Source organism: Emys orbicularis, chromosome 5 (genome assembly GCF_028017835.1).
Source record: "Emys orbicularis isolate rEmyOrb1 chromosome 5, rEmyOrb1.hap1, whole genome shotgun sequence".
Taxonomy (NCBI): Eukaryota; Metazoa; Chordata; order Testudines; family Emydidae; genus Emys; species Emys orbicularis.
The window spans coordinates 21,382,048-21,403,300 of NC_088687.1; the positions used below are offsets into that span (position 1 = coordinate 21,382,048).

General features: G+C 42.0%; 1 protein-coding gene across 1 annotated transcript in view; it reads left to right on the forward strand.

Annotated features, from left to right (window-relative positions):
* HPGDS (hematopoietic prostaglandin D synthase) overlaps positions 1–21,253 on the forward strand; it is a 44,292-nt gene that overhangs the window by 19,829 nt on the left and 3,210 nt on the right. The window contains exons 2-3 of the mRNA XM_065405695.1: positions 4,411–4,503; positions 13,614–13,723. Coding sequence (XP_065261767.1) covers positions 4,411–4,503; positions 13,614–13,723 — 203 coding nt within the window. The remainder of the gene's footprint in view (positions 1–4,410; positions 4,504–13,613; positions 13,724–21,253) is intronic.

The window sequence follows — 21,253 nt, forward strand, 5'->3', positions numbered from 1 at the left end:
TATCAGGGTACGTCTATACTTACTTCCTGGTCCGGATGTAAGCAATCGATCTTCTGGGATCGATCCCGGAAGTGCTTGCCATCGACACCGGTACTCCAGCTCAGCGAGAGGAGTACGCGGCATCGACGGGGGAGCCTGCCTGCAGCATCTGGACCCGCGGTAAGTTCGGACTAAGGTACTTCGAATTCAGCTACGTTATTAACGTAGCTGAATTTGCGTACCTTAGTCCGAAGTGGGGGGTTAGTGTGGACCAGGCCTCAGAATATCATCCATGAAAACTACAGCTGCTAGCATTTTCTTTGGCTAAAGAAATTTGCCAGAATCTCATTGAGGCATCCAGATTGGAGAATATCATAGCTCCTTTCTCTTTGGGGAGGAAGTTACCCAGTGTTGGGAGGATATATTTTTCTCTTGCTTCATTAAGTGTTTTAAGATCCACACAGATTTGTATTTTTCCATTTTTCTTTATAGCTGGCTTCCCTGGGGCACAATATGCTGTCGGCTCACAGATTTTGTTGATTATGCCAGTCCACTCCATTCTCCTCAACACAGTTTCCACTTTAGGCAGTAATGGGATAGGAATCCTGCCAGGTCTATGTACACTGTATGGTTCAGCATTGTCTCTTAAGGTTATTTGTACTGGATCTCCTTTCAGAAGTCCACTGTCACTAAACATTATATTGAGTTCTTCCACTGTTTTCACTAGGCCCGTTATGGCTGCCACTCTGAGGCTGATAAGGCTGTTGATCGGTGGTCCTTTGATCACATATCCTCTGAATGCAGAGCTTTTGTCTTTAAGTTATTTCTGTGGTGAACTGGCCCATGCAGTTCAGAATACCTCCAGGGCTAGACAGAGCTGTGTCAGGTGACTTCAGCTCTGGGAGGGGTTGAAGGTGATTTTAAGTCCCTTTGAGATGACTGTGACATCAGCTCCTGAGTCAATTTTAAAGTCAATAGTCTCGCCATGAATATTCAGTTTCATTCTCCAGGCTGGTTTTATGTAATCACAAGTGATGATCCCAGAAACAATGGCTTGATTGTCTGTAATATGAGTCAACTCCTTGACTGCTTTTGTGTGACAAACAGTGGCAAAATGTCCATATTTCGTGCATGTATTACACCATGCACCTCTGGCTGGACACGCATTGTCTCTTGGGAAATAGCTTTTTCCACACAGTGTGCATGTAGGCTGGAATTTGTCCCTCTTAGCCTGGGGGTTCTCTCTCCTTGCCTTGAGGGTTTTATGATAATGACTTAAACACTAAACATCTGTTTACAGCATCTATGGTAGTTTCAGGTTTTTCAAGTTGCTCCTGCCTTTTGTTCTGTTTGACTAATTCCGACTGCTTTGCTATCTGTATAGCTGTGGCGAGGGTTAAATCTCTCTTCAGTTGGAGCTGCTGTGAAAGGTTTTTTTCTTTTAACTCAATAACCAGACACTGGTATTTTCATGTTCTGCATTCCCAAAATCACAGTGTTCAGCCAATGTATGCAGAGCTCTTCAACATTTACTCCAGGTTCTTGAATGCTCTGATGAAAACATGCTCTTTCATAAACCATATAAAGTATGCATCAAACATAACCGGAACCCTTTCACAGTCATCTTTGTGAGTGTCTTCAATGAAGTCAAAGAATTTAAAGATATGGTCCTGCTTGTTTTCCCATAGCATAAATTAAAGAAGACACCTATATATTGCCAGTTTCTTTGTGGAGTTTGTTTGCAGGGCAAAATTTACAAAATTTTGTTTCCAGTCTGTCCATTCTGAAGGGTTTCAAAGCTGAAGTTCTCTGGGGCATTGAAGAGTGACATGCTGATGAATATCCACCCAGCTCTCTTCCTTCTGTTTCTGTTCTTAGTTTGCTCCTGACACCACGTCAAATTCTTCTGTACCAGATATGGACTGGTCAGAGCTTGCTTATGTGTTCATCATAAGATCCTTTAATGCTCTGCCCATAACATACTGCATTTTATACCTAGTGGCTCAATGTATAATGTAGTTTAGCATTCCATTCCATCATCATTTACACTATGATCTCTTTACACTGTTCGGACAGATTAAAGGGGCTGCAAAATGAGCATAAATTATGTTTATGTAACCCACACACCTTCTGGGCATAGTGTTCTGTCCCATCTAGTGGCACTGAGACCACTTAGAGTTAAATGAGTCTGCTCTACAGGCTTAGCTACCAGTCAGTTGGCTTTTAGCTCATGCAGTAGAGGCTCATGCACTAAGCTCCAGAGGCCCCAGGTTCGATCCCGCCTGCCGACGACGACCGGGGTCTGTCAGCATTACATTTACACTCACTTTAAGGGGCCCTCCTAGTGCAAATAAGAATCAGACCCAATGTCTCTTGCTATTATCAACACAGATGTACACTTGTAATTTACCTGAACAGCATCTGCTTGAAATTTAAAAATCCCTTTGGTAGTTGAGATGAGAGAATGGTGGTTAGTTCCCCACAGGCAGATTCTTGCCAGCCTAAATGCTCAGGTCTTTGTTTTAAATATTGACTCACACTACTCTTTAAGTAGGTTTCCCTCACCTTTACATCATATAGACCATTTCAGGAGATCCTCTCATGGACCATCTCCCCAAACATTTAACTCCTCAAATCTTGGTCCTCCAAACATTTTATTCTGTGGCTCACAGTTTGAGAACTGCACCTCAGGGCACTGAAGGCTAGTATAGTGGTCAGTATATGCCAGGTGAGTACACGCTGCTAGTATCTCCCCCTCACTTTCCTTAAGAGAACAAGATCCATCTCAACTCCTTAGCCCCTTCACTCAAATCCAAAAAAGATAGGAGCCCCTCCTCCTCTGGACTGACTCATCTTACACTTCAGCCTCCTTTCCTCTCATAACCACCCAGCTACCTGTTAGTCCTTCCCCATTCCCAACTTAACTGCATCTCCAAGGCTTTGTACCAAGCTGGTTAAGTCTCCTAGATGTGAAATTAGCACAGTAGTGTCCAGGAAATGGACCGCTTGTGTGGATTGATCTAGGCTGAGGTTGATGGTGGGATGGAAATTATTGAAATCATGGTGGAATTCCTCAAGGGCTTCTTTTCCATGGGTCCAGATGATGAAGATGTCATCAATGTAGCGCAAGTAGTGACCCCCTCTTAACAGAGCAGCCGTTATGTCAGCCAGCGGCCATTAGGGGGAAGCAGACACTTCAAGTACACAGTCGCCTGAACTTTTCAACTGTCTTCCCTTTCAAGGCCTTAAGGTAGTTGGAGCTGGTCCCAAGCCGGTTTTCACTAACCAGATAGCAAAAGCACGGGTCTAACAACCACCAATCAAGTGTTAACACGGCAAGGACCTTTGTCTGAATGTGTATAAAGGATCTGTAAAATGTGTGTAAAACAGAGGTTTTGTACCAAGGTGCAAAGTTCTCCTTTCTTCTGCAGAATAAAGCAACTCTTCCTTATCCCTGTCTGGCTGTTATTGGCTCTCAGCTAGGTGGACCCGATATTTCGGTGACATAGATATAACGAAAGAAGAGCCCGAGCTTCTAGGTATATTATACTACTGGACCAGTGACATTTAACTCTTTTTAAACACTGGTCTCATCTAAATTTGAGTTGCACTGTTGATGCCAGAGATTAAGCCCTACTCTCTCGGAATAGCCATGCTAATTTTGTTTTCGTTAGAACTTCCCTCCTTCCCAATTTCTCAGACTTTGTGGTTTTGTGGTTTCCTGTAGTTGCGTTTGTTTTTTTTCTAACTGTCTCTGGCATGGAAGCCAGGTCATAATGTACTGCATTAGACTTGGTGTTTGTGTCTCGGTGTCAGAAGCAGCTTGACTTTACCATGATATAGCCCCTTCTGCTTCCTTTGTTCCTCTGCTGGTGGACTGTCAGCTGAAATGCTTGATGTATTTCCTGCCGCCATGTGGTTTTTTGGAAGAAAAAATGTCTGAGTCAGCTAATGTGATTTTTTTTTTTTAAACAATAAGAGCATAACAAAAGCATCTGTGTTAGCCTCTGCCCACCTCCCTACCAGCACCTTAACTCCTCCAGAGTTATAAAGCCTAGACTGGCACTTTGTCAATAACATCCAGACTATCTTAGAAGGGAAAAATATTAGAAAATTAAACCTTACTGAAAATTCTCTTTGCATACTAGTGGATCTGCAGAATTTCAGACACTGAGGTAGCAGTCAGTCATAAGAACACAAAACCGGGTTCTACTCCCTGCTCTACCATTACATCACAGAGTGACCTTGGGAAAGTCACTTAACCTTGTACCTTTGTTTATCCATGTGTAAAACAGAACCTTATGGGGTCCTGTGAAACAGTTAAGTGCTTTGAGATTCTCAGAGGGGAGGCACTATTATAAGTGCAAACTATTACACTGGGGTTGAGTTTAACATTGTTCCAATGTTTTTCATTTGTGATTTTTTTTAAAGCTATCCCATTTGGAAAAATCCCCATTTTAGAAGTGGATGGAGTTACCCTTCATCAGAGCCTGGCCATAGCCAGATACCTAGCCAAAGAAACAGGTAATCTAACACTGATACTCTCTTACTACTTTTGACTGCTCCCGTGTTTAATGCTATCTACTAGTGCATGTTGAGCCACGACAGTACAAACAAAGAGCCAGCCTGACAAACTGAAATTAACAGAAGTCAATGTGGACAGGACAATATAGACACAAGTAGTTTTCACAGAGCGACAAAATGTATCTGTTGTTAATCTCTCCTGCTGCAGCTTCATTTAATCTGATCACAGAAATTTAAGGGGCACTGTGTGATGCTGCAAGTCCTGATGTGGTGTAGCTGTGTCATATCTGTCACTAGATCTCTACAGTAGATAATGATGGTATAAAGTACCTTTGCACCCAGAAATGCTATATGGAGGTGGTCTGTGGGAGGAGGGTTGGTTTGCAGGGTTTACTTCTATAATTGTCCTATAGGATGTTATCAATGTAAATCAATTCATCAGCTCAGAACTTTATTGGAATTTGCACAGCACCTCCAATGTGGCCCTCTCCCCTCCATCTCCATTGTTCCCAATTTGTTTACCTTGCCATTATGCTCAAGCACCCATTCTTCACAACTACCCCAAAGGGCAGTAAAGTATGTGTGGACAATGTGATGTTAGCTGAACTTCGTGTAGGGCACCTGGACGGATGTCATCCTTCTGAATATGGGCTTGGACCATTCCCATGTCTGGATCCTAGCGGGAAACCAGAGAAGAAAATTGCTACCTCAGCTACCAAACAAATACACCTCTACCTTGATAGAACGCTGTCCTCGGCAGCCAAAAAATCTTACCGTGTTATAGGTGAAACCGCGTTATATCGAACTTGCTTTGATCCGCTGGAGTGCGCAGCCTCGCCCCCCCGGAGCACTGCTTTACCGCGTTATATCAGAATTTGTGTTATAGCGGGTCACATTATATCAGGGTAGAGGTGTAATAATAATAATAATAATAATAATAATAAAAAAGCACTAAACTGAAACCAGAAAAATAATTAAAAACTTACAAAGCTTATGGAAGGTACACAACACTCAAAGGTGTTCATCCAACGAGGACCAGAGTTGGGCAACTCTGCTATGCCATCTGCATTGACAAGGAGAGCGCACAGATCTTGCCCCTCATGACGCACATACAGTAATTTGTGCTAGACAGAATCGTTTGCAGCATCCATTGGAACAAACCAAACATTGTGGCTAGATGCAGAAAGGCATTCTTATACCATAGAGGATAAGGCTCTGCCCCAGAGTTAATACATCCAATGGTTCAAAGAATAGGGAGATTTATGTAGGATTGTTACTACCACAGTTCCCTGACCAGTGCAGATAAGATAGATGGTTTTCAATTAGCTGTGTTAGACTAGTCTAAGGTACATGTTTACTGCATAAATATCAAAATAAATCCCAAGTTTTGCCAGCCGGGAGAACTATGCTAGAACTCTAGTATTAAATCAAGCTGAAGTACATGGGTGTGCTACCAGGATTTCAGCTACAGTGTGGGTAACGTTAAATACACACACACACACACACACACACACAGTGAGACTTCTTGCATTGGTTTCTGCCTTTCATAGAATTTAGAAAAACTACAATCCCATTGTCCAGCTCCCTGATCATGCCAGCTTGTTCTCTCCGACGTATTATAGCAGAATGCTAGCTCTGCTATAATTAAGGTTAAGTTTGCTTGTGTTTTATCCAGTCTAGTTTTAAAAGTCTCAAGCAATCGGACTTCCACACCTTGTCATGGGAATCTAGAACTATTAGAATCCAACCCAGTTAGAAATCAGTACAAACAAATAAGAGTGTGATTTTCTCACTAACTTCAATATAAGATGATGCAGTTTGGAGAAAACTAGAGTAAACTAGACTAAATTAAGATGATAAACTCCTTGGGTCAGGGACTCTCTCTCTTCATGTGTGTTTATATAGTACCTAGCACAGTGGACTTCCCAATCCTGTCTAGGACATGTAGGCACTACAATAATACAAATAACTTTCCTCCTTTCTGCTCATCCTTGTTGCATCTGCAATGCAGACACATCCCATACTGAACTCCCATCTTCTCTCCTTTACAGCAATCAAAAAACATAAAATTTGTAAATTCTCCCTGCTGAATTGTTTAAAGAGTTCAGAACAACTGCAGCTTCCTCCCAACCAGCTGGCATTCTCTGCTTTTCAAAAGCAACATAGTCAAAGCATCCTCTGACAAGATCGAGCTGTACATCATCTATAAATTACAGCTACACAGTGAAGATCAACAAGATTATGACTACAGTATTTAAGGGACATACAGATACTACATGGGGATTAACAGGTGCCGGACAAGAGTATACCTGTTGTATAAACTCTATGCCTGAGGTATGCACATTTTAAGTCACTTTAGATAGCTCCAAATTTGCATATAAATTTACATACTTAAAAAAATTAACTATAAATGATACTCAACATAATGTCTGCTTGAACTTATATCTCCTTGAGAGATCAGTACGCTGCTTATCATCTGAGTTTACCAGCAACAAAAATCTTACAGCTTTGCCCTCACTTTGCAGATACAGGGAGAGGATAGCTGTGGTTTTCTAAGATGTCGTGGGCTGTATTTCATCAGGCTAGGCTTTTGGGCTCTCATGCTGTGGGAAATGGAGGTTAGACATGGTACCTCTCAGTGCACGGTACTGTCAAACTGTCTTTCAAGGCTGGAAAGTCTTGTTTCTGGAAACTGTTAAACTAACCCGGACAGAGCACTTAGAAAATATGCTTAGGGCACAATCCCACTCTGGCTATGAGGCTAGATCACCCAATAAGATCACTCCCAACTCTAAATTCTATGTTCTGTGACAGAGATTATTACTCAGCTGCTTAGACAATGTGAAATAAGATTCTCGAGTAATGTCAATAATAATCAAAGTTACAGGAACCAGGGTTTGTTTTAGGAGTTATCCATCAACCATCATTCAAATCCATTTGCAAGACTAACACGGATGAAGGAGGATATTCTCAGGGTGTGCTGAATTTATGCAAATGGCTAATGGGAACTTGGTAGTACATTTTTGCTGCCTCTTTCATATCGTGAGCAAACAGATGTAATCTTCCTTTTCAAATGTTTCCAAACACTGTTATATTTTCCAGTCTGAAAAAACTCTTTAAAATGTAGTAAAATAGCCTTACCCATGTCTGCTTCCCTGTGAAAGTCTGGCCTCCTGCAGAGTTCCTTTTTGTTTGATAAAATTGGATCATTTTGAGAGAAGCACTAGTGCAATCCATAAAACACCAAAAAGTGCCAAATATTAGATACAATAAAAAGTGCTATAATAAAAACAAAGAAATCTAGTATTTTAGTGGTTAATACTAACAGGAAAAGCAAAGAAGCATGATTGCAGAATGGAATAGCAACTAGGATTAGAGTTTCTACCCAGCTTATGTACAGTTTATTACAAAGCAGACAGAAGAAATGAAATAATCTACCTGGTCTAGTAAGAATTTTAGCTCTATGTGAGCATCCGTGTAATACAGCACAAATAATGGCTCATTTTCTTTATAAGCTGCCACTAAACCCTATACTTCTAAAAGGCATATATGCTTTGCATATGGTATCCAATAACTCGGAAGTGAAGAGGATAACAGTAGAGAGGATGGAAGAAATCAAGTGACCCAGGAATCAGTCAATACGGTTCAAGGCACCTAATCTCTCTGAGTCATTTTAAAACAACTTTTATAACTCCAAAAAGATACCCAAGTTTGTGTTGATTGCATTTAACCCTTTTACCTGGTGTCTATAATTCCACCTTAAGCATCAACTAACAATCCATGTCTTGACATTTCTTATTGCTTAAAATGCGAAGGCTCTTCATATATAAATAATATTAGAACTGCAAAATTTTCATAAAACCCCAAACCTCCCACATGTCTGGGCCAGCCAAGAACTCTCCTTCCCTTTCAATAACCCCTTTCTTCCCCAAAAGCCCAAGGTTTCCCCTCAATTTGAACAGTTTTGGTCATTTGGCCTTCTATGTCTCTCCCCTCCAAATGTTTTCAGAAGATGGCCCTCCCCCAGATCCTCTGACACACCATGGCAATTTCCCTAGGCCAAATGCACTTAGAGATCTCTTATACATAAGAACATAAGAACAGCCGTACCGGGTCAGACCAAAGGTCCATCTAGCCCAGTATCCTGTCTACCGACAGTGACCAATGCCAGGTGCCCCAGAGGGAGTGAACCTAACAGGCAATGATCAAGTGATCTCTCTCCTGCCATCCATCTCCACCCTCTGACAGACAGAGGCTAGGGACACCATTCCTTACCCGTCCTGGCTAATAGCCATTAATGGACTTAACCACCATGAATTTATCCAGTTCTCTTTTAAACTCTGTTATAGTCCTCCTCAGGTAAGGAGTTCCACAAGTTGACTGTGCGCTGCGTGAAGAAGAACTTCCTTTTATTTGTTTTAAACCTGCTGCCTATTAATTTCATTTGATGACCCCTAGTTCTTGTATTATGGGAATAAGTAAATAACTTTTCCTTATCCACTTTCTCCACATCACTCATGATTTTATATACCTCTATCATATCCCCCCTTAGTCTCCTCTTTTCCAAGCTGAAGAGTCCTAGCCTCTTTAATCTCTCCTCATATGGGACCCGTTCCAAACTCTTAATCATTTTAGTTGCCCTTTTCTGAACCTTTTCTAGTGCCAGTATATCTTTTTTGAGATGAGGAGACCACATCTGTACGCAGTATTCGAGATGAGGGCGTACCATCGATTTATATAAGGGCAATAATATAGTCTCAGTCTTATTCTCTATCCCCTTTTTAATGATTCCTAACATCCTGTTTGCTTTTTTGACCGCCTCTGCACACTGCGTGGACATTTTCAGAGAACTATCCATGATGACTCCAAGATCTTTTTCCTGACTTGTTGTAGCTAAATTAGCCCCCATCATATTGTATGTATAGTTGGGGTTATTTTTTCCAATGTGCATTACTTTACATTTATCCACATTAAATTTCATTTGCCATTTTGTTGCCCAATCACTTAGTTTTGTGAGATCTTTTTGAAGTTCTTCACAGTCTGCTTTGGACTTAACTATCTTTAGCAGTTTAGTATCATCTGCAAACTTTGCCACCTCACTGTTTACCCCTTTCTCCAGATCATTTATGAATAAGTTGAATTGGATCGGTCCGAGGACTGACCCTTGGGGAACACCACTAGTTACCCCTCTCCATTCTGAGAATTTACCATTAATTCCTACCCTTTGTTCCCTGTCTTTTAACCAGTTCTCAATCCATGAAAGGACCTTCCCTTTTATCCCATGGCAGCTTAATTTACATAAGAGCCTTTGGTGAGGGACCTTGTCAAAGGCTTTCTGGAAATCTAAGTACACTACGTCCACTGGATCCCCCTTGTCCACATGTTTGTTGACCCCTTCAAAGAATTCTAATAGATTAGTAAGACACGATTTCCCTTTACAGAAACCATGTTGACTATTGCTCAACAGTTTATGTTTTTCTATGTGTCGGACAATTTTATTCTTAACTATTGTTTCGACTAATTTGCCCGGTACAGACGTTAGACTTACCGGTCTGTAATTGCCGGGATCACCTCTAGAGCCCTTTTTAAATATTGGCGTTACATTAGCTAACTTCCAGTCATTGGGTACAGAAGCTGATTTAAAGGACAGGTTACAAACCTTAGTTAACAGTTCCGCAACTTCACATTTGAGTTCTTTCAGAACTCTTGGGTGAATGCCATCTGGTCCCGGTGACTTGTTAATGTTAAGTTTATCAATTAATTCCAAAACCTCCTCTCGTGACACTTCAATCCGTGACAGTTCCTCAGATTTGTCACCTACAAAAGCCAGCTCAGGTTTGGGAATCTCCCTAGCATCCTCAGCCGTGAAGACTGAAGCAAAGAATCCATTTCGTTTCTCCGCAATGACTTGATCGTCTTTAAGCGCTCCTTTTGTATCTCAATCATCAAGGGGCCCCACTGATTGTTTAGCAGGCTTCCTGCTTCTGATGTACTTAAAAAACATTTTGTTATTACCTTTGGAGTTTTTGGCTAGCCGTTCTTCAAACTCCTCTTTGGCTTTTCTTATTACATTCTTGCACTTAATTTGGCAGTGTTTATGCTCCTTTCTATTTGCCTCACTAGGATTTGACTTCCACTTTTTAAAGGAAGTCTTTTTATCTCTCTCTGCTTCTTTTACATGGTTGTTAAGCCACAGTGGCTCTTTTTTAGTTCTTTTACTGTGTTTCTTAATTTGGGGTATACATTGAAGTTGGGCCTCTATTATGGTGTCTTTAAAAAGCACCCATGCAGCTTGCAGGGATTTCACTTTAGTCACTGTACCTTTTAACTTCTGTTTAACTAACCCCCTCATTTTTGCATAGTTCCCCCTTTTGAAATTAAATGCCACAGTGTTGGGCTGTTGAGGTGTTCTTCCCACCACAGGGATGTTGAATGCTATTGTATTATGGTCACTATTTCCAAGCGGTCCTGCTATTGTTACCTCTTGGACCAGCTCCTGCACTCCACTCAGGACTAAATCTAGAGTTGCCTCTCCCCTTGTGAGTTCCCGTACCAGCTGCTCCATGAAGCAGTCATTTAAAGTATAGAGAAATTTTATCTCTGCATTTCGTCCTGAAGTGAAATGTTCCCAGTCAATATGGGGATAATTGAAATCCCCCACTATTATTGAGTTCTTAATTTTGATAGCCTCTCTAATTTCCCTTAGCATTTCATCATCACTATCACCATCCTGGTCAGGTGGTCGATAATAGATCCCTAATGTTATATTCTTATTAGAGCATGAAATTTCTATCCATAGAAATCTTAGCCCCAAAGTTGAACAACAATGCTACAGCAAAAACAGTATGAATAGGACTGTTTCCAGTGTGGGTGTTGTGGAACAGACTGCTAGAAGGCTGCCTATGCCTGAAGACTAACATACATAATTGGCCTACTAGCTAACACCCATTCTGCTCCTCTCAAAAAATGGACCAGAGAGAAGACTGGACCAACTCGCTACCATCCGAAAACCAATGTGAGATGGGTTGAAAGCCACTGACTTCTTCTCCCCCCACAATTTAGCAGCTAAAAATAAACAGAGCCTGAGCTTTCTGGGAGGAGGGGGGATGTCCCCAGGAGCTTTGCTGTATGATTTCAGCTGTTTCTCTCATTTGCTTTTTGAGTCGATGTAAACCCAAAACACAAAGTGAAACTTCTGGGTGCTGGACCTGAATGAATTCAACCTACCTGGGAGGTTTGTTGGAATCTGTGAACCTGGAAGTAGCAGGAATCAGGCAGAAGAGAGGATTTTCACAGAGCAGGTCTAGGCTATGGAATTCAGGACAGAAGAGATAAGAATGACCTGACGATGGTCAGAATGAAATGTAGAACTCCTTTCTTAAACTTATTTCTCCCACAATAAGTACTGTATGCCTGACACCTTCCTCCCCCTGACTACACACACACACACACACACACCCCTCTCAATTTTAATTCTATTCCAGCATTTTAGTCTTACCTGCTGGAAAGTAAGAGTAGAATGTTGTTGTGTTTTTAATGCTCAAACACTGCAGTAATGGCATCAATACGAAAGCAAACAGGATAAAGACAGAAGAGTAGACTTAAAAACATTGCTGGGATTTTCAAAGCAACCCAAAGGCATTAGGTGTCCGAACCACATTCAATTCAAGCGTTGCCAACTTGTGCTTTTGGTGTTTGTCGAAGCCAAGCTCCTGGACTAGTGATTACATGAACTCAACTTTCATTAAAGCAGTACGTTTCTAGACCTGAAGGATCGAAGATAAGCTTGAAAATGTAATTCCTTATCATTCCACCAACAGGAGGCAAATAGAAAGATCAAATTTATTATTTTAAAACATCATCGTATTTTAGGGGACTGACTCAGGAAATTTGAATGCTTGGAGTTGGCAATAGGCTCCTTCAAAAATCCCAGCCTACCTGTAAATAATGTACATCTTAAAAACGCATTATTTCATACCAATTTCTCCTTCACTTACCTACTAGGTCCTGAGTTAGGGAGTCTCAAAGTTTTCCCTACAACAGCTGTTGATCTAGCTCACTCCAAGCACTGAGAGGGATGCAGTTCCCAGCTCAGATTAAGGTTCTAGTGATGCTGTTAACTCGGGCAGAAAAATACATGGAACCTTTAAAAAAATAACCTTTCAGTTCATATTGAAAATATATCACCAATGCCTGTTACATTTACATAGCTATCATTTAGTCATTTCAATGTAACTAACAGCATTTCATGTCCCTTTTATTGCTGAGACTCATTTATGTCATGATGTAGGCTTACAAGGCTTTACGTATAAAGAAAGAGGCATGTTTCCTGCCCTGAAGAGCTTGAAATCTAAATAAGGGAAGAGAATAATTCAGCAGAAAGAGAGTGTGAGGGTTATTGGTGAAGGGAAAAGAGGTTGCTTGAAGAGAAGTTTGCAGAAGGAATTGGAACAAAGTGAGATGAGGACGAGGAGCCTGTACCAGGCAGCCTGAGTTAGGGCACGATGGTGGGGTAGGACAAGAAGACAAAGGGAAGAGTAAGGTGAAAAGGTTGGGAAGACCGCAGGTGGCAGAAATATAATGGGGGAGAATGAGAGTGGAGCTGTAGGAGAGGACAAGGTTAAGCTAAGGAACTTGAATATAATGCACTGAGTCAGGGGAAGAGGGTTTCAAAGAGGGGGTGATATCAAAATGGAGAGGAAGGAAATGGACTTCAGCTGAGGCACTTTGGGAGGAGGCAAAAGCCAGGAGAGGATGCGATTCCTGGCAGTTGGGACAAGAAAGGTTGGAGTCTGATGATAGTGAAAAAAATTGTTTCAAGGCTTTGTGAAGGTCTGGGGAGGGAAGATTGTGGGGCTGGGAGACAGGAAGGACAGACTTGTCAGTGAGTGAAGATGGAGCAGAGAGGCAGGAGGATGAGTTCAGTTATGGAGCACTAGAGCTGAGGAAGGTGCTGGATGTGCGGGGTCAGAAGCAGCTAGGGAGATAGATAAAAGCTCTGCAGCGTTTGAGTTTGCATTGGTATGAGCACAAACACCTTATTTTTAGGAATAACCTATTTGTGCAGATAGTGTCTCTTTACTCTCCCTTTCTAAATTTTAATTCCACAGGTCTGGCCGGTCAGACACCTCTGGAACAAGCTCTGGTTGATGCCATTGTGGACACCATTGATGACTTCATGTCAATGTTTCCCTGGGGAGAGAAAAATCAGGATGTGAAAGTAATGTGATCACTGATTTAAATCAAAGAGATTTATACCTGCCAAAGTCTCTCATCTGGGCTGACATTTGTAGTACACTGGTCCCTGATGTCACACGGTCACTCGCCCAGCTCCACTGCCACTCAATAAGCTGGGCGGTAGATAGCGAGGTTTCCTCTGCAATTCTTCCTCCAGACTACTGAGCAACCAGCCAAGGATTTCTGCTTCCCCCCTTTTCCTCACTGTGGGGAGAAGGATGCAGCCAGCACCCTGGCTTATTTTGGATGGAGGGTGCTATCTATACAAATGCCAAATATCAATACATGATTATTAAATGGGAGGACAGGCTGAATCAGAAAAAACTCCTTCACTTCACTGACTACTCAGGAGTGTATTTTGATGCAAGCTAGTAGTTAGCAGAAAAAAAATTAGATTCTTTATGTAACTAGCTCTAGAAGCATAACGGCTCTATGCCATCCTATTCTTTCTGCACTGCTGACTCCTGACACTCCCTCTGGTGTTCTGAAGCATGTATTGTATTCCCTTGCTCCTGCTCTGCTCAGCTAACTGTAAACATAACATAGGTTTTTAATTACAACTTTACAAGTCGTATTAAAGAGACAGTTCGACAGGATTAATTCCTATAGCCACTGTGCAGTTCAATGGCCAGGAATATATTTAAGATCATTTTAATTAGCTTCTAACTGCATTCAATTTTTGGTTTGCTCTAACTTATAACATGAATAGCATTCCAACTCCCTCAAAGAGAGCAAGAGACAAAATCCACACCTGAAGCAAAATTCTGGAAATAAGACTAACTAGGGAATGTACCCCAGTTAGGTGTGCCTCTAAACTCTGTTCTCTCTAAAGCTGTAAAGAGTGGCTTAATCCAGTGCAGTGTCATGGGTAGTTATTTAGAACAGCAATATTATGTCAATGGTAATGACATATATTAACTGCTACAGGATGAATCTTGACAGATGCTTTATAACTTCTAAAGATGTCCTCATGGCATTTCCAAGGAAACAAAGCCACATTTTATATATCCTTTTGTTTTGGTAACTAACTGACTCTAGAAAGAGCATGAAGGGCTGGACACTGAACTTAACAGATATGTTTTGGGGAAGGCGAACTGACTCATGGAAGGCATGTTTGAAAAGTAAGTGGACAGAAGCGAAGTTCCAAATTATTTCAGACAGCTAGCAGTATGGTGGAAGCAAAGTATAAAATGGCAATATATAACCCCCAGCTTCATCCGTCCAGTCCCAATCAGTTGGGAAGCCAACTTAATGTGAAGAATCACAGTCAGAGCGAGGATGGTAGGGAGGATTTGTAGGACAGAAAAAAAGGAGAAGAGACTATGAAGCAGTTACCTTTTAAATCTAGCCTTAATGCTCGCTTTCCTGTAATAATTGAAGATACAACATGCCTATAATATTTACCACTATTAGGTTACTGATGGGTATTCTCAAACTCAACTCCACCTTACCATGATTTTTATCTGGTAATTTCCTTGTTTTGTTTTTGTTTTTAAATCAAAAAGTTAATTTGTGAACACAAAATAGAAAACCAAAGAGAATGTTACCACATTCTAATTTCTAATCATTTGATGATGGGTAGCATCAACTTTAAGTCATGATTTTTATTTCCCCATAATGGGCACCGCATTTCAAGAGAGATGTGGAGAAATTGGAAAGGGTCCAGAGAAGAGCAACAAGAATGATTAAAGGTCTTGAGAACATGACCTATGAAGGAAGACTGAAAGAATTGGGTTTGTTTAGTTTGGAAAAGAGAAGACTGAGAGGGGGACATGATAGCAGTTTTCAGGTATCTAAAAGGGTGTCATAAGGAGGAGGGAGAAAACTTGTTCACCTTAGCCTCTAAGGATAGAACAAGAAGCAATAGGCTTAAACTGCAGCAAGGGAGGTCTAGGTTGGACATTAGGAAAAAGTTCCTAACTGTCAGGGTGGTTAAACACTGGAATAAATTGCCTAGGGAGGTTGTGGAATCTCCATCTTTGGAGATATTTAAGAGTAGGTTAGATAAATGTCTATCAGGGATGGTCTAGACAGTATTTGGTCCTGCCATGCGGGCAGGGGACTGGACTCGATGACCTCTCGAGGTCCCTTCCAGTCCTAGAATCTATGAAACTATGAATAATGGGCCAGATTCAATATACTGGTCTAGCTGCTATACACCATGCTGGAACAAGGTACAACACTCCAACGGTACTGGCTGGTTAAGATGGGTTTACAGCTGCTTTTCAATCCCCAGAGTAGTTCAAGACAGCCAAAAAGTGTACTGGTGAACCTGATGAGGTGGAATGTCCCAAGTTTCAATGTCTCTGTGCTTTAACAGTTCCCCTGCCCTTCCACTGCTCATCTGGCACTGCAGCCTCAAGCACTGATACCCAAACTAACATGGAGCCAGGGAAAGTTTAAGAAGCAGTCACAGTTGAGCCAAATCCTCCACCAACGAGAAGATCTTGAGACAACTCCAGTCTAGCTCATACCATTGACTCATTACAACCAGAACTGCAGCATACAAATTAGGGCTTGTCTACACTGGCACTTTACAGAGCTGCAACTTTCTCGCTCACGGGTGTGAACAAACATCCCCCTAAGCACGGCAAGTTTCAGCGCTGTGAAGCGCCAGTTTAGACAGTGCACCAGTGCTGGTAGCTGTGCCCCCAGTGCTGGTAGCTACGCCCCTGGTGGAGGTGTTTTTTTTAAGAGTGCTGGGAGAGCGACTACACAAGCCACGTTAAAGTGCTGCCGCGGCAGCGCTTTAGCGTTGCCAGTGTAGACTAGCCCTTAGTTGTAGAGGAAGGGTGATGACTTGAGTTATTTGTGGTGTCACAATAGCTCTAGTTAAAAGCTCTTGATATGCCTGTGCATGTAGTCTAGTAAAGCAGTAATTAGCTACAATTGTTAATAGTTTAATTACAACCTAATTTCTTGAAATGTCACTTATGCACAAACTTTCCATGTGTTTTAATTAGACTGGATGTTTAAAGAGCTTAGGTTATATCATGCAGATCATTCAGAACAAAAATGAAAGTGTTAACATGCCAAAGCTCTTAAAATTTTTAAATTAATTTTAACTCAAACTAGTAAAAAAATTACTCGTAAATGCTCAGAAAATTCATTCTGTGCTCATGAGAAGTGCTGTAATTTCAGGGGAGGGTAGCACTGTATTCTTTGTATGTTAAGAGTTTGAATCCCTCCGGAAAGTGCAGAGTGTTGTCAGCTCTCATGATTTTTATCACAAGTCTCATACTTGTGCTTTCCTCAAAGCCCCAGCTGGTGTCCCGTGATTATGCGAAAACGACAGTTTTCAATTTAAAGGAAAAGTTTCTCGCAGAGCAGTGCTTGAAAACATGAACCCTAAAAAGGCTCAAATCTTAGAAAGCAGAATGCCCTCAATCCCAAATCCACTCTGGGGAGGGGGGGCTAACATGTTTTTTTTTAAACCTTGGGGATGGCACTACTTTTGCCATAACCCCTGAAGTGACCACTGCCTCCATAATAATTGAGGGACAGTTGCATGACGCTAGCCTTTTCGGCACCTGTTTTATGGCTGGAGTTTTTATGCCTCCAGGGCTAGCAGTAGGGTGATCCACATGGAGGGAACATGCTAGCTCTAGCTCCAGGGAGATCAGGCTGCATTACTGTAGTGTATAGAAATATGGTACAATTACCAATGCCATTTCCGCAGCTCCAGTCTGTGGTAGAAATCCTCTTCAAAGGAGTATCTTGGGAACAGTTTTATGCATTTGCAATGGATTTCTACTTCCAGAGAGGAAGGGGACTGGAATTTTGGGGACACAGTACTAACATAGGCAAGTGACATCCATCCAAATGGTTTTTCCTGGAGGTGTGGGCCAGCCCTATGACCTGTTTAGGGTGACCAGAGGTCCTGATTTTATAGGGACAGTCCTGATATTTGGGGCATTTTCTTCTATAGGCGCTTATTACCCCCCACCCCTTTACCCGATTTTTCACACTTGCTGTCTGGTCACCGTAGCCAGCTGTCAAGCTTATGTCACCAGCACTAAAGTCACTTGGGGGGAAAAAAAAGACAAACATACCAATGCTCAAGTTGTGGGTGGATGGGTGGGGAAGGGGGGGGGAGAAACAGGCACGAGGAGGTGAAACAGGAGAGATTGGAGTGCTAGAATATTGTTTCTTTAGAAATTCACTTGATGAGCCTTCTTCCTTTTAGCCACTGCCCCCCTTCCTTCCTATTCATGTTCCAAACTTTTCTATTTTGGGTTGGAATGCTGCCATCTTATGGTAGAAATGAAACCTAGCAATTACTTTGACAAAAAAAAGATTTTGAGCTTCTTGGAATGTGAGAGATTTGCAACATTTAAATAATTTACACTGCACGGAATTACATTCATTTTGTGATGCACAAAACCAGGCAGCTTTCAGACACCTGAAAAATGATAGCAGAACAGCGTACCCCTACGAGAAACTTATTAATGCTATAAGCATGGATGCGTTAGAAAAAGAAAAAAAAACCCACCAGAAACTAAATATGGGCAATATGATGTAGTGAAAGCTGGCTATGAAAAGCCCTGATTTACTGCTTGTGATTTGTGTGCACACACTTTTTTCAACCTGTTCTCCCACCAATGCTGACATTGCATCAGCCTTGCTGAGGATGGTGGGATGGCCTTGGAAGTTAGGAAGAGTCCATCAACACTGCAGAGGGTTGAGCATGCTGACTTGTTTCCCACCATCTTAAGGAGTGAAGGCACCTGGTAATCATGGGGCTGGAATGAGATCACTAAGCTCAGGTAGATAGGGAACCCAGCAAAGATGCTTTTTAGTGAGGTAGCACAGGGTATTTAGTACATAGCTAACCTGTGAAATTGCTTATAACAGTCCTTATAAATGGCAAAGACCGCATAAAAGTAAGCCTAACTGGCAGCTTCTAGAACTTGTAAAAAGTCTGCATCAGAGAAAAAGAATTCCAGAAGTGTAACGCTATAAGTAATGTTGGACAGGACTCATGTCTTTACTTGCTATGTGAAGAGCCAGGCACACGCAGGGTGCTACACAACAAGAATCAAATAAGAATTATTAAACAATTGAATACAAGTAATAAGGCAAAGCATCAATACCTCAGATCCTCTTTGCCAAGGAAATATGAAAATGCTTAGTAGACTACACTGCTAACACAAATGGTACAGGAAAAATCTGGCTCAAGATGAGTGCTTCTCAAAGTCCAAGTTACCAGCCCTTTTCATGTCAGACATGTAATGGAAGGTGATGTCTGACCAGCTCTGTCAATGGTCTTGACTGCCAGTGTTATGGCTGCATCTCTCAGGACCTCCTCATGTGCAGGACTCTTAGCTACCTTTGGGTTTGAGATTGCAGCCTACTGCGAAGGTTTTAAGAGAAACAAGCTAGAGCGGCTGAGCCAGTGACATTACATCGGAATGCTTCTCGACATCAGACCAGCAAGTTAGAAGTTCTCACTGAGTCCTCTGCCTTGACATCAGCACAGCCAGTCAGAGGCGCTAAGCCAGTAACCTCACAATGTTCTGTCTTGTCATCTGCTCAGCACGATAGAAAGTGACACATCACCTAAGCCTGAACATCTGCTCAGTAGGTGTAGTTACTCAACCGGTGAACCCCAGAGAAATGCCTTTTGATATCAGACCAAAAAAGTTAAGACATGCTAAGTGAGAAGCCCTCAAAGGCCTGTTCTTTGACATCAGACCTGGTCACATCAGGCGAGCGAAACAGACAAGCTGAGCCATTAACCTCACAAAGGCTGGAAATGCTGAGGCAGTGACCTCAGAGACGTTTGTACATTGATACCAGCCCAAGAAGAGAGGCAATGCCCCAGAAAACTTCAAAAAGCCTCCTTGGTATCACTACTGCCAAGGAGGAGGTACTTAGCAATCACCTCACAAAAGTCAGTCCCTCTTGGTATTATTCATAGCAAGATGAATGTGCTGAGCCAAGTCACAAGCCTCTGAGGTCACTAACAACCCAGAAATCTGACATTACTCAACATGCATTGGAGAAAGACATTTTAAGTAAAAAACCATTAGGAGGAGCATGTGGGAGCTCTGCTGTTCCTCAGATGAAAGCATAGGGAAAGCTTTCCTGTTTCCTCCTTGGCTTGGGGGAGCAACAACCAAACACGGAAGCAACTGAGAACCTGAAAGTGAAACAGACTAAGAACAAAAATTGAATTGACTTCAGAGACTATCATTGTGAAAATAGGGAAAAATACAAAAGGCCAGCACACAGCACTAATAGGGGAAATATGTAAGGTTTTCAGTTGACCAGACTAAGATGTTACTATCAGATAATTGTTTATTGAGTTACATCAGATCAAGTTAAGGTAGCAAGTAACTTAAAAGAAATAAAGATTTTTGTTTTGATATTAGATGGGCAACAGGGAATGGATCACTTGATGATGACCTGTTCTGATCATTCCCTCAGGGGCACCTGGCATTGGCCACTGTTGGAAAACAGGATACTGGGCTAGATGGAACTGTGGTCTGACCCAGTATGGCCGTTATGTTATTTAGCCATTTTGGTACAATATTTTACTTGACAGTTTATACATGGTATCATTAGGAAGGATGGGTGGTTAATCTGGGACTTGGGAGGCTCAATTCCTTGTTCCACTCCTACTTCCCATGTGATGTTGAGCCAGCCATTTTGTGTCTCTGTCCCTAAGTTCCCCAGACGGGGATACTACTACCTACTAATACTACCTCACAGGGGTGTTGCAAGAATAACCATATTAAAAGACACTATAGCAATGGGGGCCATATAAACACCTAAAATAAGACTTTAAAAATCAGTAAAACTAGATGATCGCTGTCACACAGTGGCTGGCCCATGTGAATGAAGTAGGTCCAGTGCCCTTTTGCCAGGACACGTGCTCCTGTTTGGCCATTTAAGAAGGCAAGGCAGCACCTGGGAGCTAGAAAGGTTCAGTAAGAGACTCAGTGAGTCCGAGTGGATTGAGTCAGTCAGGAGATGAAAGCTTCCAGAAACTGACTGATGAGTTCCAATAAGAAGCAAGAGAGCAGCAAGAGCAAAGGGATTTGCTATCTGGCATCCTCAAGCCAGACAGCCAGGGCCACACTACTTAAGGTAGGAGGAGCAGAGGAGGGGCTTTCCACTGACATCTTCAGGGTCCAAGAGCTGGACCTAGAGGAATGGTGACAGAGCTGGAGAAGTGAGGGAGGTTCTAAAGATGATATTCCAGCATAAAGGCTGTTGGGGTTCTCGCTGGAAAGTGTAGGATTTTAAGGACTACATGCATGGGAGGTGGCAGACTATGTTTTGGGACTTTTGTTATGAGCTGATTTATACAACGTTTTTGTAATGAACTGGCTCCCAGGAGAAGTAATATTTAGGCAAAAGAGCCTGAAGTGGAGTCCTTTGGGTTACCTGAGGGGAAACTGAGGCAGACATGCTTGTTGTGCTGTGGCCTGTTACATGACGGTGCTCCATGTGGGGCCATTGTATGACAATCACACACTTCTGTAGTCTGAGTACACCCTGCTGTGCA